This window comes from Scyliorhinus canicula, chromosome 1 (genome assembly GCF_902713615.1).
Source record: "Scyliorhinus canicula chromosome 1, sScyCan1.1, whole genome shotgun sequence".
Classification (NCBI taxonomy): domain Eukaryota; kingdom Metazoa; phylum Chordata; class Chondrichthyes; order Carcharhiniformes; family Scyliorhinidae; genus Scyliorhinus; species Scyliorhinus canicula.
Window position 1 is genome coordinate 191,275,154 of NC_052146.1, and position 16,564 is coordinate 191,291,717.

The following is a 16,564-nucleotide window of genomic DNA, read 5'->3' on the forward strand; positions in this document are numbered from 1 at the left end:
CCCAGTCTACTTCCGGTGCCCCCTTTCTCTTGGCTCCTTTCTGGCACTTTTTTCTCCCCCTTCCCCTTCATCTTTTCTTCTCTCCTTGTTCTTCTTTTTCCCCCTTTTCCGCACCCTATTTTTATTTTATTTATTATTATATATCTATATATGTATATATATATATATATATATATATTTTTTTTTTTCGTTTAGCTCAGTTAACTGGACAGCTGGTTTGTGATGCCAATTCCTATACCGACTGAGGTTATTCATGAAAGCCTCGCCTTTTCAAGCTTGCCCCTCGCCCGAGGTGTGGTGACCCTCAGGTTGAATCACCACCAGTTAACTCTCCCCTTCAAAGTTGAAAGCAGTTTATCGTCATCTGGGACCATAGTGATTTTACTTTTAAAAGATCTTTGTTACTCGTGTTATGACAAGAACACAACAAATTCCATCCAGTCCCAATGAGGGAACTGTCTCTGCATTACTGAAAGCATCACTCATCAATACCATAGGAACTGTCCAGAGTCGAGAATGTATCGAAGGGGCAATAAAGGTTCACTGCGATCAACACCACAGGAAATCTATTTGTATAATTAGAACCAGATTTGTTATATTTCTGAAGAAATCTAGGGCAGCACGGTGGCGCAGTGGGTTAGCCCTGTTGCCTCACGGCGCAGATGTCCCAGGTTTGATCCCGGCTCTGGGTCACTGTCCGTGTGGAGTTTGCACATTCTCCCCGTGTTTGCATGGGTTTTATCCCCACAACCCAAAGATGTGCAGGCTAGGTGGACTGGCCATGCTAAATTGCCCCTTAATTGGAAAAAAATTAATTGGATACACTAAATTTATTTTTAAAATATTTCTGAAGAAATCTTTAAGTTTTCAAGCTCAACCAAGAATTGGAGGGCCGAGTCATTCATTATATTTGTACATTATTTTGAGTATTTGATACTTAAAATGACAAAGTATCAAAAATACAAAAGGGAAAAGTAATAAAAATAATAATCTTTATTAGTGTCACAAGTAGGCTTACATTAACATTGGATTTGGATTTTGTTTATTGTCACGTGTACCAAGGTACATTGAAAAGTATTTTTCTGCCAGCAGCTCAACAGATCATTAAGTACATGAAAAGAAAAGGAAATAAAAGAAAATACATAATCAGGCAACACAAGATACACAATGTAACAACATAACACCGGCATCAGGTGAAGCATACAGGGTGTAGTGTTAATGAGGTCAGTCCATAAGAGGATCGTTTAGGAGTCTGGTAACAGCGGGGAAGAAGCTGTTTTTGAGTCTGTTCGTGCATGTTCTCAGACTTTTGTATTTCCTGCCCGATGGAAGGAGTTGGAAGAATGAGTAAGTCAGGTGGGAGGGGTCTTTGATTATGCTGCCCGCTTTCCCCAGGCAGCGGAACGTGTAGATGGAGTCAATGGATGGGAGGCAGATTTGTGTGATGGACTGGGCTATGTTCACGACTCTCTGAAGTTTCTTGCGGTCCTGGGCCAAGCAGTTGCTATACCAGGTTGTGATGCAGCCAGATCGGATGCTTTCTATGGTGCATCTGTAAAAGTTGGTAAGAGTTAATATGGACATGCCGAATTTCCTTAGTTTCCTGAGGAAGTATAGGCGCTGTTGTGCTTTCTTGGTGGTAGCGTCTTTGTGGGTGGACCAGGACAGATTTTTGGAGATTGGAATTTGAAACTGCTAACCATCTCCACCTCGGCCCCGTTGATGCTGACAGGGGTGTTTTCAGTACTGTGCTTCCTGAAGTCAATTGGATTGGATTGGATTGGATTTGTTTATTGTCACGTGTACCGAGGTACAGTGAAAAGTATTTTTCTGCAAGCAGCTCAACAGATCATTCAGTACATGGGAGAAAAGGGAAAAATGACCAGCTCTTTAGTTTTGCTGGCATTCAGGGATGGATTGTTGTCACTGCACCACTCCACTAGGTTCTCTATCTCCCTCCAGTATTCTGACTCATCGTTATTCGAGATATGGTCGACTATGGTCGTATCGTCAGCAAACTTGTAGATGGAGTTGGAACCAAATTTTGCCATGCAGTCGTGTGGGTACAGGGAGTAGTAGGGGGCTAAGTACGCAGCCTTGCGGGGCCCCGGTATTTGAGTACTATTGTGGAGGAGGTGCTGTTGTTTAATCTTACTGATTGTGGTCTGTAGGTTAGAAAGTCAAGGATCCAGTTGCAGAGTGAGGAGCCAAGTCCTAGGTTTTGGAGCTTTGATATGAGCTTGGCTGGGATTATGGTATTGAAGGTGGAGCTGTAGTCAATAAATAGGAGTCTGATGTAGAAGTCCTTATTGTCGAAATGCTCTCGGGATGAGTGTAGGGCCAGGCAGACGGCATCTGCTGTAGACCGGTTGCAGTGGTATGCGAATTGTAGTGGATCAAGGCGTTCTGGGAGTATGGAGGTGATGCGCTTCATGACCAACATCTCGAAGCACTTCATTACGACTGAAGTCAGGGCCATTGGACGGTAGTCATTGAGGCACATTGCCTGATTTTTCTTGGGCACCGGTATGATGGCGGTCTTCTTGAAGTAGATGGGGACCTCGGAGCGGAGTAGGGACAGGTTAAAGATGTCCGCGAACACTTCTGCCAGCTGGTCCACGTAGGCTCTTAATGCACGACCAGGGATCCCGTCTCATCCCGTCGCCTTCAGAGGGTTCATTTTCAGGAAGGCCGATCTGACTTCGGAAGCTGTGATGGTGGGTATGGGTGTGTTCTGGGCTGCTGGGCCAGTCGACAGCGGATCGTTGGTTTCCTGCTCGAACCGAGCATAGAATGTATTGAGTTCATCGGGGAGGGGTGCGCTGCTGCTGGAGATACTGGTCGGCTTCACTTTGTAGCTCGTTGTGTTATTTAGGTCTTGCCATAACCGCCGAGAGTCTGTAACACTAGTCTGTGATTCTAGATTGGTCTGATATTCTCTCTTGGCATCTCGGATGGCCTTGCGGAGGTCGTACCTGGATTTCTTGTATAGGTCAGGGTCACCTGACTTGAACGCCTCAGACCTGTCCTTCAGTAGGGAGTCAATCTCGCGGCATAATATTCTTGTCACTGTAAATTATGCTTTCATTCACCTTGCTGTGATTAATCCCGTAGAGCATTCATTGGCATACTGTAAAATATTTACCTGCTACCCACCGGGAGCTGGTTTAGTTCAGTTGACTGGACAGCTGATTCGTGATGCAGAGCAAGGCCAACAGCGTGGGTTCAATTCCTGTACCGGCTGAGGTTATTCATGAAGACTGTGTCTTGTCAACCTTGCCCCTCACCTGAGGTGTGGTGATCCTCACTTGTCAGCTCTTTATGCAAAGGGAAAAGCTGCCTTAGGTCATCTGGGACTATGACAACTACTTTACCCACTAGTCTCTCAGTATTAATGTTTGGTGACTGTGTTCCCCCCAGTGAGTGGTTATTAATGGTTTCCCATTCAGGAAAATGTTTATTCTGACTGCAGTTCTTCACATTAAAACGGCAAATTTTTACATGTCATCCATTTGCTCACACTGTTATGGTTGTTATTTCTGCCTGCAGGGTGAGTCTCACAGTATTCTGTGTGACGAATACACAATTTTCTTAAATGTGGCTCATTGAGCTGTGATAGATTCAGAAGTTTTAAGATTCATAACCATGTTTCTTTCAGGTTGGAAATGCTATTGGGGAGTGATACTCCCCAAACATTCAGCATACTTGTTTGAAGAGGGAATTAACCTTTAATTTTTTTGATGAAGCATAGCAAACTCAGAACATTAAGCTGTCTTTTCTGATCACAGTTGCTGAACATTTAGCAATTAAAATAATGTCAAGAGAAATTGAGACAACACACACAGTTTGTGTGGTCATTGCTCAGAAGAGGCTTATACTTTGAAAATCAGTAAATTGTTAACTTGGTCCTGTTTTCTCTTTGTGTGTAGATACTTCCCAGGATGTTGACGAGAATCAGTCGACAGATGTCAAAATGTCACAAGATCATTCAGCTGAAGAAAAATTGACTCGTTATGTAAGGTATTTAGATGTTAATGTGTAGCTAGTCGTTTCAAGGTAACTCTGGGTCTCAGCTACATCATCCAATTTTCTGCTGTTATGCTTTATTGAATATGATTAACTGCTCAGCTGGGGAGAATAGTGAAATTGATCTGGATGGTAACTCAAAACAGGCGGTAATCAATTTTCAGCCTATTTTAACACCCTGTCCAAACTCCATTTCCCTTCACGAGTGCTGGTTTCCTTTGCCAGTGCAAGTGCAGTGAGAGGAATAGCCCTCAATCTAGAGCACGTCTCAAATCAAGGGGGGTACGTAGTCATCCAAATGATTGGGATGGCACATCATGTCCCCAAGGGCACATTAATCCAGTGACTGGGGGTAGGGTGTAAGAACTGTTGAGGCTGAAGAATAGCAGGATACACCTTCTTCTTTGCTGCAAAGAGAGCAACCCATGGGTATTTTAAAGCTACCAATCCCCTTCTAAGGAGTGAAAGATGGATTGAAAGTGTAATTTCTCCTTTCTCCCAATAATGGATGGCCAATATTGTTGTGAAGCACGCACTAGTTCTCAGACTGTCCTCAGTGACATATTTTCTTTCTGATATAACCTTGGTAATTAATGTTAATCCTCTTTTGTTCTTCTTCACCTCCTATTAAGAACAGATAGGAAGGTTTCATTCCCAGTCCTGCCTCCTGCTGAAACCAAGGCTGCGATCTACCCGAATGGGGACAGAGTCCCGTAGTGCGTGAGATTAGTCGGGTGTTTCCCAGCACTTGCTGCGCCGAGAAACACCTCGCTATCTATTGCCCATCCAGGTAGATCAGGGGGCCACAGGGGGGAACTTCCCAAAGAAGCTGCACTTAGCCCCGTTTTCTGGAGTGAGCAGCTCCGCTCATCAGAACTCCTCAGTGCAGTGAGAAATTGGGACGTCGTGTATATATGACGCCCCGATCTTTCGAGGCCCTGACGCAACCCAAACCTCACAAGCACCAAATCAGTATAAGGGATCCCAGGCACACACCACCACCCCCCCCCCCCCCCCTCCCCCTCCCCCTCCCAGACCTGCACATAGCACCCCTGGCCCAATCACATAGATGCAGAAAATGCCAGCTTGGCACCTTGGCATTGCCTGTACCAGCACCAAGATATCCAAATGGCACCTGTAGTGCCAGGGTACCACACTGCCCAAAGGGCATGCACCGAGGGGCCTCAAACCCCTGGGAGACCCGAGGTCTCCAAGGCAAGGGAGTTAGATTTCCTGCCTTGGGCTGATCTCGGGATTGCATATTCTCATTCTAATATGCAGATTTTTCAGAAAGTGCTCCCGCCCACAATGGGTAGGATTCACATTGTGACGTCTTGCGAGATTGCATTAGATCTCACAAGGCGTGGCAAGTCGGGTAGATTCCGGAAGTGGGTTCTACCGGTCGTATTGCGCCACACCGCGCTGCCTTTCATGCATAAAGCAACTGGTAGAACCTGCACAAACTTTCTGTTGACACTATATCACATTATTTAGTGCTTTTGAATCCCAGTTTTAATCTTAGCAAATATAAAATTGGGCGGAGTTGGCAAGGGCAATTCCCATCCATCTGCCGAGAGCAGAGTCAATAATTTCCATACTATGCGCTTGGGGTACTGTCTCGAGTACTTGTTTGCAATTTTGCAAAGTCTATTGGTGTTGGGTAAGATTTCCCTGTGCCCGCACATTTTCCTGTAATTACTTACTTAGACTTAGATCTAGATCCTCTGGTGCTATGCTGGACAATGGACAGTAAGGCTCTGTCACCGGCCTTGGTCCATTGCAACCACTTTTTCTCCAGTCCAGGTGGTGTCCTGCTCTTGACCATCCTCCTTAAATATACTTCGTTAGTCCTTCTTTGGCTGTCCTCATCTTCTTTTTCCATCTAGTGGTCTCCACTCTACTGCCACTCTGATCTTGCCAGTCTCAGGCATCTCTCCGTCACAATGTCCTGAAGCTTGTCTCAAGCCTGGTTGAAAATGAGGAGGGTTGAGCATGAGTCTTGTACCCTGACCCTGTGAAAATATCACCACTACAGAAACAGCAAGAGGGAGCCATATATGTAATTATTAGTGACATGTAATACCCCATCTTTAATTTTCAAAATTCCCTCTTAAACGTAATAGTGCTATTCACCAACTAATGTTCCCTCTAATTTTGCCTTGCTGTGCATGGATTGTTTATCACTAATGCTTAGTTCTGGACGGTTGCACAGCTTAGAGGGAGCATTGTTCACCACCCGCTTTATGTTGCCAATTCAAATAATGTGTTCACATTCCCTCTCATTATTCATAGAATTTACAGTGCAGAAGGAGGCCATTCGGCCCATCGAGTCTGCACCGGCTCTTGGAAATAGCACCCTACCCAAGCCCATACCTCCACCCTATCCCCATAACCCAGTAACCCCATCTAACACGAAGGGCAATTTGGACCCTGAGGGCAATTTAGCCTGGCCAATTCACCTAGCCTGCACATCTTTGGACTGTGGGAGGAAACCGGAGCACCCGGAGGAAACCCACGCACACACGGGGAGAACGTGCAGACTCCGCACAGACAGTAACCCAAGCTGGGATTCGAACCTGGGACCCTGGAGCTGTGAAGCATTTGTGCTAACCACTATGCTACCGTGCTGCCCCTATGCGCTCAACTTTTTGCCTCAAGTTACAGGGTTTGGGGTTTTGTTGAACAATTTATTTGGATTCATTTGGAAAATGCTGTAAGATTTCTTTTCTACAGTGTAACCATTCCCTTTTTAAATGCAGGATGATAAGTTAAGTTACAGGGTTTGGGGTTTTGTTGAACAATTTATTTGGAAAATGCTGTAAGATTTCTTTTCTACAGTGTAACCATTTCCTTTTTAAATGCAGGATGATAAGTTATGTTTGGGAGAGGGGTCGTTATGGGTGGGTGTGTTGTAAATGGAATATAATATGAACCAAAGGTTACAGGAAACAACACAGGAGAGAAATCTGGTGGTGCATGCCTAATTATATTGGTTACAGCAGATGGTCTCTATCTAGTGCTGAACATCCAAATAAAACTTTCAGCTTCTTACAGTTTAAAGATGGATTTTTGATATGGTTGGGAAACGTAACTTGGGTCTCAGTCCTGCCCCCCAGGAGCAAACAGTCAAGAGCCTGAAGTAAGAGTGCGTCCCTTAATTGGTCTGCAGGTGATATTAATAGCTAATTAGTACCCTTAGAAGCACAAACCCCAGCAGGAGTGTGGGTCCAATTTAAGCAGACCACTGGCTGCCATTTCACTGCTGTTACTTCAGCTAGACTGGAAGAGCAGAGAAGATTGGAATTCAAGAATGTCTCAAGAGAGCTGGGGGCTGGAATCTGGGCAAAATCAGCCCCATGTTTCTCTGATATTAACCTGGAGGTCCTCCCGGAGGCTGTTACCTTGAGGAGGGAAGTCCACTTCCTGGAGAGTGGCAGAAGGTGGCCACTCACCCAGACTAAGCAGGCCTGGATGGAGAGAGGTGACACAGTCAGCAGAAGAGATCTGGTCCACAAAGAGGTCTGGTCCACATAGTAATGACAAGGGGAATCCGGCAAGTTCACAAGGAGCCATTTATTCAGCTTTGCAGCAGCACATGCATAAGGCCCCATTACACATTACCAGGTCCTTCTTTCTGTCGAGTACTACAGACGCCGACCTATTATACAAATTCTCGTTAATTCCCAGTCCAATCAGGACAAGAGAACAATTATCCCCAGCTGGATGAACCTCATGCACGTCACATGCAGGTTATTACATTTCGATCTAGTCGGAAGAGGTCCAACAGGATTTATGCCATATAATGTACCTTGAATGATCTGAGATGCTGATAGCATATGGAATTTGCAGGATACGCAAGTTACGCCACATAAGGTGCTCCTCTCCAATTATTCTACGCACCAGCAATGAATGAGGCAGTCACTGAAGAGTGGGTTTCCCAATGGTGTGGGGTGGTCACAATGCAAAATTCCATTTGCCGGCTGCCGGTGAGGGCGCGCCATGCAGGAAAACAGGGCTGGAGGACCGGAGACTCCCGTCCCATGTCGTTAAGGGATAACACTAGTTCCCAAAAATCCATCCATAGAATTTGGGAAGAGCAACAGAAGCCTGGACTGTGGGAATATGAAGCAGTCCCATCTGTTCTTGTGAATCATGGCAGCTGCGGGGAACGCAAGCGCACATATCTCATTACGGTGGCACGGTAGCACAGTGGTCAGCACTGTGGCTTCACAGCGCCAGGGTCCCAGTTTCAATTCCCGGTTTGGGTCACTGTCTGTGCGGAGTCTGCACGTTCTCGTTGTGTCTGTGTGGGTTTCCTCCAGGTGCTCCGGTTTCCTCCCACAAATCCTGAAAGGCGTGCTGTTCGGTGATTTGGACATTCTGAATTCTCTCTCCGTGTACCCGAACAGACGCCAGAATGTGGCGACTAGGGGATTTTAACAGTAACTTCATTGCAGTGTTAATGTAAGTCTACTTGTGGTACTAATAAATATTATTAGTATTGTGATCACAGACAGGAAAACGTTGAGAGAGTGTAAGACATTCCTGTTGTTGGATCTGAATGGCCAGTTACTGAGTGTCTTAAGAGCCACATAGTTACCCTGAACCTCGGGAATCGGAGGTGGTGGCAAAATCCACTAACTTCTGTGCCTGCAAGGCCCTATCTGTGTGGAATTGAATATACAGTCGAACTTTGGAAAGTAGGGCATCAGTGGCTTCGGGCTGCAATGACAGGCTGTCGTGTACAAAATGCCATCAAAGTTGGCAGCTGGTCCTTGAAAGGAGCCAGAGTTCAAGGTCACAGATACTTTGGCAGCTGCTGACAGAGTTTAGAAATCAGTGCTGTGAGGTTTGAGGTGTTCCAACAAAGGGCACAGATATCCATGACTATCCGCCTGGTGACTCACTGCCTCCTGTGCCAATGTTCTCAATCATCTTCAGGTAGCTCCATCTTAGCCGGTAGATCCAATGCTGAGCATTTGGCTGGCTAAATTGCCCTTTAGTGTCCAAAAAAAAGGTTAGGTGGGGTTACTGGGTTATGGGGGAGTGGTGCATGAATCTCGATAGGGTGGTCTTTTAGAGGGTCGGTTCAGACTTGATGGGCCGAATAGCCTCCATCTGTACTGTAGGAATTCTCTGATTCTATGTCTTTCTTGCTTGTCATCTCTCTCTCCTGCCTCCATGAAGCCTTGGGTAAGCCCTTCCTGTGGAGGCTGTTGCTCATCACCACCACTGGGCCCAAAATCTAACAGTCATGCCCATGTTACCAGCTGCAGCCTTCCACTAAGCAGGTCACCCTCGCCAATTTTGCTTGGCAGCCTTGCTCCTTCTCTTAAGTCACTGCAATGCCAGGAAGATGGTGACCCCTTGTCCTGCCCAAACGCTTAGTGCCGACTAACACCATCAATTGCACTGAGCCAATGGCATTGCTCTTCCTTTTATGGGGCCTTGGTAATTCCCTGGAATGGCCAGGACTGGCTTTTCACTGTATGTCTGCCTCCATTCTGCCACTCATATTACCCCAAGAAAATGCTAACAGATCCCTTAACAAGCTCCCATTGAAGTCCTTAACCACCTTAACTGGCCTTCACAATGGATCGGGCAGAATAGCAGGGCCATTCTCCACCGCTCTGTTGAATCCAACTAATGCCTTTTTCAGTGTTGGAAAACTGGCATACAAATCAGCACCAATATTTCCCATACTTCCGTCAGATCCAAGTCTAATGTTTTCACCCTGCATGGGCACTGCATGTTGTTGATTTTAGCAAACACGAGAAATACTGTTTTCACTGGATGGAAGGTCAATAACCAGGGGATACAGATATAAGCCAATTGACTAAAAAACCTGAGGGGAACTGTTTTTTTTAATGCTGCAAATTGAGAATATGTTGCCTGAAAGTGTGTTAGTGAAAGCAGCTTTATCAGATACTTTAAACAGGAACGGGATAAATACTTGAAAGGGAAACATTTGCAGGTTAACAGGGAAGGAGAAATCAGTGGTCTGTAAACCTCGCCTCTCGAGTATCCCAGATTTTTATCATTGTACTTTGGCGGCAGTGCCTTTAGCCATTAAATAAGAAGTCTTGCAACACCAGGTTAACACCATTTTAGCCATCAAGACCATAAACTTCTCTTCCGATGCCTCTCGGCCTCTTCAACTCTCTTTTCCATTAAGATGCTCCTTAAAACCTACTTCTTTGAATGGATGTTTGGACACCTGTTCTCATATATTTTTATGTAAATTAGCATCAATATTAAATAAAAACAAAAAATGCTGGATAAACTCAGCAGGACTGGTAGCATCTGTGGAGAGAAACAGAGGTAACGGGTGCAATTAACCAGCCATGTCCTGCCGGAATCGGAATGGGACACGTCCGATAGATCCTGCGGGTTTCCAGATAGTTTCAAGCCTCACGTGATCTCGTTAGATCTCTCAATCTGGATGCCACCCACAATGGGTGAGACCCAGACTTGCAGATTTCCCTGCCGACGCCAGGGACTTCCGGTGATGTATACAGTAGAGGGAGGAGGGCAGCACGGTGGCACAGTGAGTTAGCCCTGCAGTCTCATGGCGCCGAGGTCCCAGGTTCAATCCCAGCTCTGGGTCACTGTCCATGTGGAGTTTGCACATTCTCCCCGTGTTTGCGTGGGTTTCGCCCCCACAACCCAAAGATGTGCAGGCTAGGTGGATTGGCCACGCTAAATTGCCCCTTAATTGGAAAAAATAATTGGGTATGCTAGATTTTTTAAAAAAGAAAAGTACCTTTAAGAAATGGGTGTTTATCAGTGATGTCAGAGTGTGGGCGGAGCTGGGCTTTCTGTCAGCTTTTTACTTTCGTTTAGGTTGTTTACTGCAGGGTGTGTTTTAGTTTCGTTTTCAGAGCTGGATAGCTGCAGTCACAGCTATTAGATATTAGTCCCTCTCTCTGTAATCTAAAAACTGTAAATCGATCCTTTGGTGATGTAAAACTAATAACTGCTCTCAGTAGTGACTTTAACCTGATGTGCTTCTGTTCAAAGGTTTTTTTAAAGTCTTATGGATGTTAAAAGGACAGCTTAAGGATTACTTAGTGTTATATTCTTTGGGGGTTGTACTTGAATTGATGGTTGCCAAGATGTTCACTCTATGTTTTCAAAAGGTTAACTTGAGTTCATAGAATAAACATTGTTTTGCTTTAAAAAATACTTTTCCATTTCTGCTGTACCACCCCTGTACGGTGGGTCGTGCGCTCCCCATACCAGAGTCTATTAAAAGTTGTGGGTCAGGTGAACTCCATGATACACTTTGGGGTTCTCTAAACCCTGGCCCATAACAAATTGGGGGCTCGCCCGGGATAAAAGTCTATCTAATGGATTGCCTTAGTGAACTTAAAGACAGAGAGGTGTGAGCATATTGTGGTTGCTTTTCAGGTGTGGTATTCTAGCTTAAGTAGGGAGTGTGTTGTGGAAAATGGTTCTTTCAGAGGCTCTGAAGTATTTGGGGGTGCAGACGGTCACACGCAGTACCTTACAGACAGGGACTAAAAGCAGACTGTTAGATTTGGCAAAACATTGCAGTTAACATTACCTGACAAAATGCGAAAAGGTGAGTTAATTATGTTGGTGGCTAAGCATTTAAAGTTGCCTGAGATACAGTTTGACTCATTGGAAATGGCAAAAATTCAGTTACAAATTAAACAAATGGAACATGATAAAGAATAAAAGCAGCTTAAATACAAAAGATGGAAAAAGAAAGAGAAAGAGAAAGAGAGAGAGGAAAAAAATAGGAGATAGAAGAAAGGAGAAAAGAATAGCCCTAGCCGAACAAAAAGAAAGAGAAAGGGAGATACAGATAGGGGAAAAAGATAAAGAGAGAGAGTTTGAACTTCAGAAAATGGCCATGAAACAAGACAGTCAGTTAAAATTGGCAGATGTAAAGGGAAACGTACAGTTGGATGACAGTGATGAGGATAGTGAGAAAGAGCGTCATAATCAAAGGCTTGGTGGGGATCTATTTAAATATGTCCAAGCATTGCCAATGTTTGATGATAAGGAGGTAGAAGCCTTTTTCATTTCATTTGAGAAGGTAGCTAAACAAATTAAATGGTCACAGGACATGTGGGTATTACTGATTCAAACAAAACTGGTAGATAGGGCTCGTGAAGTGTTTGCATCACTACCGGAGGAGGTATCTGGGATGTATGAGGAGGTGAAAAAATCAATTTTAGGTGCATATGAACTAGTGCCTGAAGCCTACAGACAAAGGTTTAGAAATTTAAGGAAAGAATTTGGTCAAACATACATGGAGTTTGAAAGGATCAAACAGAGTAATTTTGATAGGTGGATAAAGGCTTTGAAAATAGACCAAACGTATGACGCCCTCATAGAAATTTTACTTTTGGAGGAGTTTAAAAATTCAATTCCTGAAGTAGTGAGAACTCATGTGGAAGAGCAGAGGGTTAAAACTGTGAGATTAGCAGCAGAAATGGCAGATGATTATGAGATAGTTCCTAAATCAAAGCTTGGTTTCCGACATCAGTTTCAGCCTGTGAGGGATAGAAACTGGGGACATGAGAAATACTCAAGTGGTAAAGGTAAAGGTGATCTGATGGGAGGTAATGAGGAGAGTGTACCTCAGACCAAAAAAGAAATCCAGGTGGGTGGAAAAGAAATGAAAAGTTTCAAATGTTTTCACTGTAATAAACTAGGCCATGTAAAGTCACAGTGTTGGTAGTTAAAGAAAAGCACTGGGAAGGCTGATGTGGTAAAACAGGATAAGACAGTGGGGTTTGTTAAAGTGGTAAAGGAAAGCCCAAGTGAAGCGAAGGAGGTGCAAAAGATTGTACCGCCTGATCAATAGGTGATTAATAAGTAGGTGCCAGATCTCTTTAAAGAATTTACTTATGTGAGTAAAGTTTACACATGTGTATCAGGAGGAGCAGGGAAAAAAGTCACAATTTTAAGAGATACGGGAGCTAGTCAATCTTTAATGGTAAGAGATGAGGAGTTATGTAGTTTGGGAAGAATGTTGCCAGAAAAGGTGGTAATATGTGGAATTCAGGGTGAGAGAAGTAGTGTTCCATTATATAAGGTAAGGTTGGAAAGTCCAGTGAAGAGTGGTGAAGTGATAGTAGGAGTAATAGAGAAACTATCTTGTCCAGGAATACAGTTTATCTTGGGTAATGATATACCTGGATCGCAGGTGGGAGTGATGCCTACTGTGGTTGATAAGCCAGTGCAAAATCAGACAACAGAAGTGTTGAAGGACAAATATCCTGAGAATTTTCCGGATTGTGGAGTAACAAGGTCGCAAAGTCACAGGTTAAGACAAGAGGAGAAATCAAACAGTGAAGATGAAGTTGAAGTGCAATTATCAGAAACAATTTATGATCAAATGGTTGAAAAAGAACAAGAACAGGTGGAGGATGAGGCGGATATTTTTAGTTCAGGAAAATTGGCGGAATTACAACAGAAAGATGTAGAAATAAACCGGATGTATCAGAAAGCATACACAGAAGTAGATTCTGCGTGTATACCAGCGTGTTATTACCGTAAAAGTGATGTCTTGATGAGAAAATGGAGACCTTCACATATGCAGGCGGATGAAAAGTGAGCAGAAGTTCATCAAGTAGTATTGCCAGTAGGGTATAGAAAGGAGGTGTTGCAAGTTGCACATGAGGTACCAGTGGGAGGTCATTTGGGAATAAGGAAACTCGAGCTAAAATACAAAAACATTTTTATTGGCCTGGACTACATAAAGATGCAGTTAAATTTTGTCAATCATGTCACACATGTCAAGTGACAGGGAAACCTCAAGCAGTGATCAAACCAGCGCCCTTAATACCCATTCCAGCATTTGAGGAACCTTTTACAAGGGTCCTAATTGATTGCGTAGGACCGCTTCCTAAAACACAAAGTGGGAATCAATATCTTTTGACTATAACATCCATACAGACTTAACCCTTTTGACTAGGGTTCCAGAGGCCATTCCAGTATGTAATATTACAGCTAAAAAGATTGTGGAGGAGTTACCTAAATTCTTTACTAGATATGGCTTACCCGCAGAAATACAATCAGATCAAGGATCAAATTTTACCTCGAGGATATTCAAAGGAGTTATGGATAGATTAGGAATAAAACCATTTAAATCAACTGCATACCATCCAGAATCGCAGGGAGCGTTAGAAAGGTGGCATCAGACATTAAAGACACTGTTGAGGGCTTATTGTCAAGATTATCCAGAGGATTGGGATAAAGGAATTCCATTTGTACTGTTTGCAATTAAGGATGCACCTAATGAGTCAACCAAATTTAGTCCTTTTGAACTAATTTTAGGTCATGAGGTAAGAGGACCACTTAAATTGATTAAGGAAAAATTGGTCAGTAAGAAATCGGAAATTACATTAATGGATTACGTGTCAAATTTTAGGGAACGATTAAATAGAGCAGGTGAATTGGCCAGACAACATTTAAAAGTTGCACAAAACGTGATGAAACGGGTAGCGGACAGAAAATCCAAAGTTTGTAGTTTTTCCTGTGGTGATAAAGTTTCCGTATTGTTACCAGTGGTAGGGGAACCTTTAAAAGCAATGTTTTGTGGATCTTATCAGATTGAAAGGAAATTAAGTGAGGTGAATTATGTGGTAAAAACACCAGATAGAAGGAAGACTCACCGAGTGCATCATGTTAATATGCTTAAAGGGTACTTTGAAAGGGAAGGAGAGAAAAAGGAGGCGGTTTTAATGATTGCAACTCAAAGTGATGAACCAAATCCAGATGACTGTGAATTTGACATACCTCAAATTAAATGGAAAATGAGGGTGTTCTTAAAAGTTGGGATAAACTGTTGAGTTACCTTCCAGAGGAAAAACGGACTGACCTGAAAGAGTTATTGATATCACATGGGCAAGTTTGTAGAGATAAATTGGGAAGTACTAAAATGGCTCTTCATGATGTATAAGTGAGAAAGACTGTTCCAATCAAACAACATTCATACAGACTTAACCCTTTAAAATTGGCACAGGTTAACAAAGAAATTGAGAGTATGTTTTAAAATAGCATAATTGAAGTGGGTTGCAGCCAATGGAGCTCACCCATTTTGATGGTACCAAAACCAGATGGTACCCAACAGTTGTGTGTGGACTCTTGAAAGTTTAATGCAGTTACAAGAACGGACTCTTATCCTATCCCACGTTTGGAGAATTACATTGAGAAAGTGGGACAATCAGCTTTTATTTCCAAACTGGATTTACTTAAAGGTTACTGGCAGGTACCTGGTCCAAATGGTATATACCAATTCAAAGTTATGCCATTTGGCATGAAAAACGCCCCAGCCACATTTCAACGGTTAACTAACTAAGTCGTTTCAGGATTACCGAATTGTGCGGTATACATCGACGATCCGGTAATTTTCAGCCAGTCATGGAAAGAACATTTAAAACATCTGATGGAATTATTTTTTTTTTTTTTTTAAATCATTTTTATTGAGAAATTTTGATTTTATACAACATTGACACACCTTAGTAAAATACCGAAAATAACAATAATATTAACAATCATATATATTCGCCCCATCCCCATGAACAACCCAGCATTTTAACAACAACGCATATTAACACACTATAAAGTTACAGAATAAACGCTACAATAATGCAACCCCCCCCCCCCTCCCCGGGTTGCTGCTGCTATTGACCCAGTTACCTATCTCTGAGCCAGGAAGTCCAAAAAAGGCTGCCATCGTTTTATAGAACCCTTGTATTGATCCTCTCAGGGCAAATTTGACCTTTTCCAATTTTATAAATCCCGCCATGTCACTGATCCAGGTCTCCACACTTGGGGGCCTTGCATCCTTCCATTGTAACAGAATCCTTCGACGGGCTACTAGGGACGCAAAGGCCAGGACACCAGCCTCTTTCGCCTCCTGCACTCCCGGCTCTACCGCAACTCCAAAAATCGCGAGTCCCCACCCTGGTTTGACCCTGGATCCAACCACCCTCGACACCGTCCCCGCCACCCCCTTCCAGAATTCTTCCAGTGCTGGGCATGCCCAGAACATATGGGCGTGGTTCGCAGGACTCCCCGAACATCTGGTGCACCTGTCCTCACCCCCGAAGAACCTACTCATCCTAGTCCCGGACATGTGGGCCCGGTGCAGCACCTTAAATTGGATGAGACTAAGCCTCGCACATGAGGAGGAAGAGTTGACTCTGTCCAAGGCATCCGCCCAAGTCCCGTCCTCTATCTGCTCCCCGAGTTCCTCCTCCCATTTAGCCTTCAGCTCCTCCACTGACGACTCCTCCACCTCCTGCATTACCTTATAGATGTCAGACACCTTCCCCTCTCCTACCCACATCCCCGAAAGCACTCTGTCCATCGCCCCCTGCGAGGGCAGCAAAGGGAATCCCTCTACCTGTCGCCTAGCAAACGCCTTTACCTGCAGGTATCTGAACATGTTCCCCTGGGGAAGGCCAAATTTATCTTCCAGTTCCCCCAGGCCCGCAAACCTCCCGCCAATAAACAGGTCCCTCAATTTGCTGATGCCCGCCCTTTGCCACCCCCT

General features: G+C 44.1%; 1 protein-coding gene across 2 annotated transcripts in view; it reads left to right on the forward strand.

Annotated features, from left to right (window-relative positions):
* The window catches only part of adgb (androglobin), a 564,769-nt gene that overhangs the window by 523,190 nt on the left and 25,015 nt on the right, over positions 1-16,564 (forward strand). Inside the window, exon 36 of one of the 2 annotated variants that reach the window (XM_038805127.1) lies at positions 3,930-4,020. In XM_038805127.1, coding sequence (XP_038661055.1) covers positions 3,930-4,020 — 91 coding nt within the window. The remainder of the gene's footprint in view (positions 1-3,929; positions 4,021-16,564) is intronic. The other variant, XM_038805138.1, reaches the window with a different exon arrangement.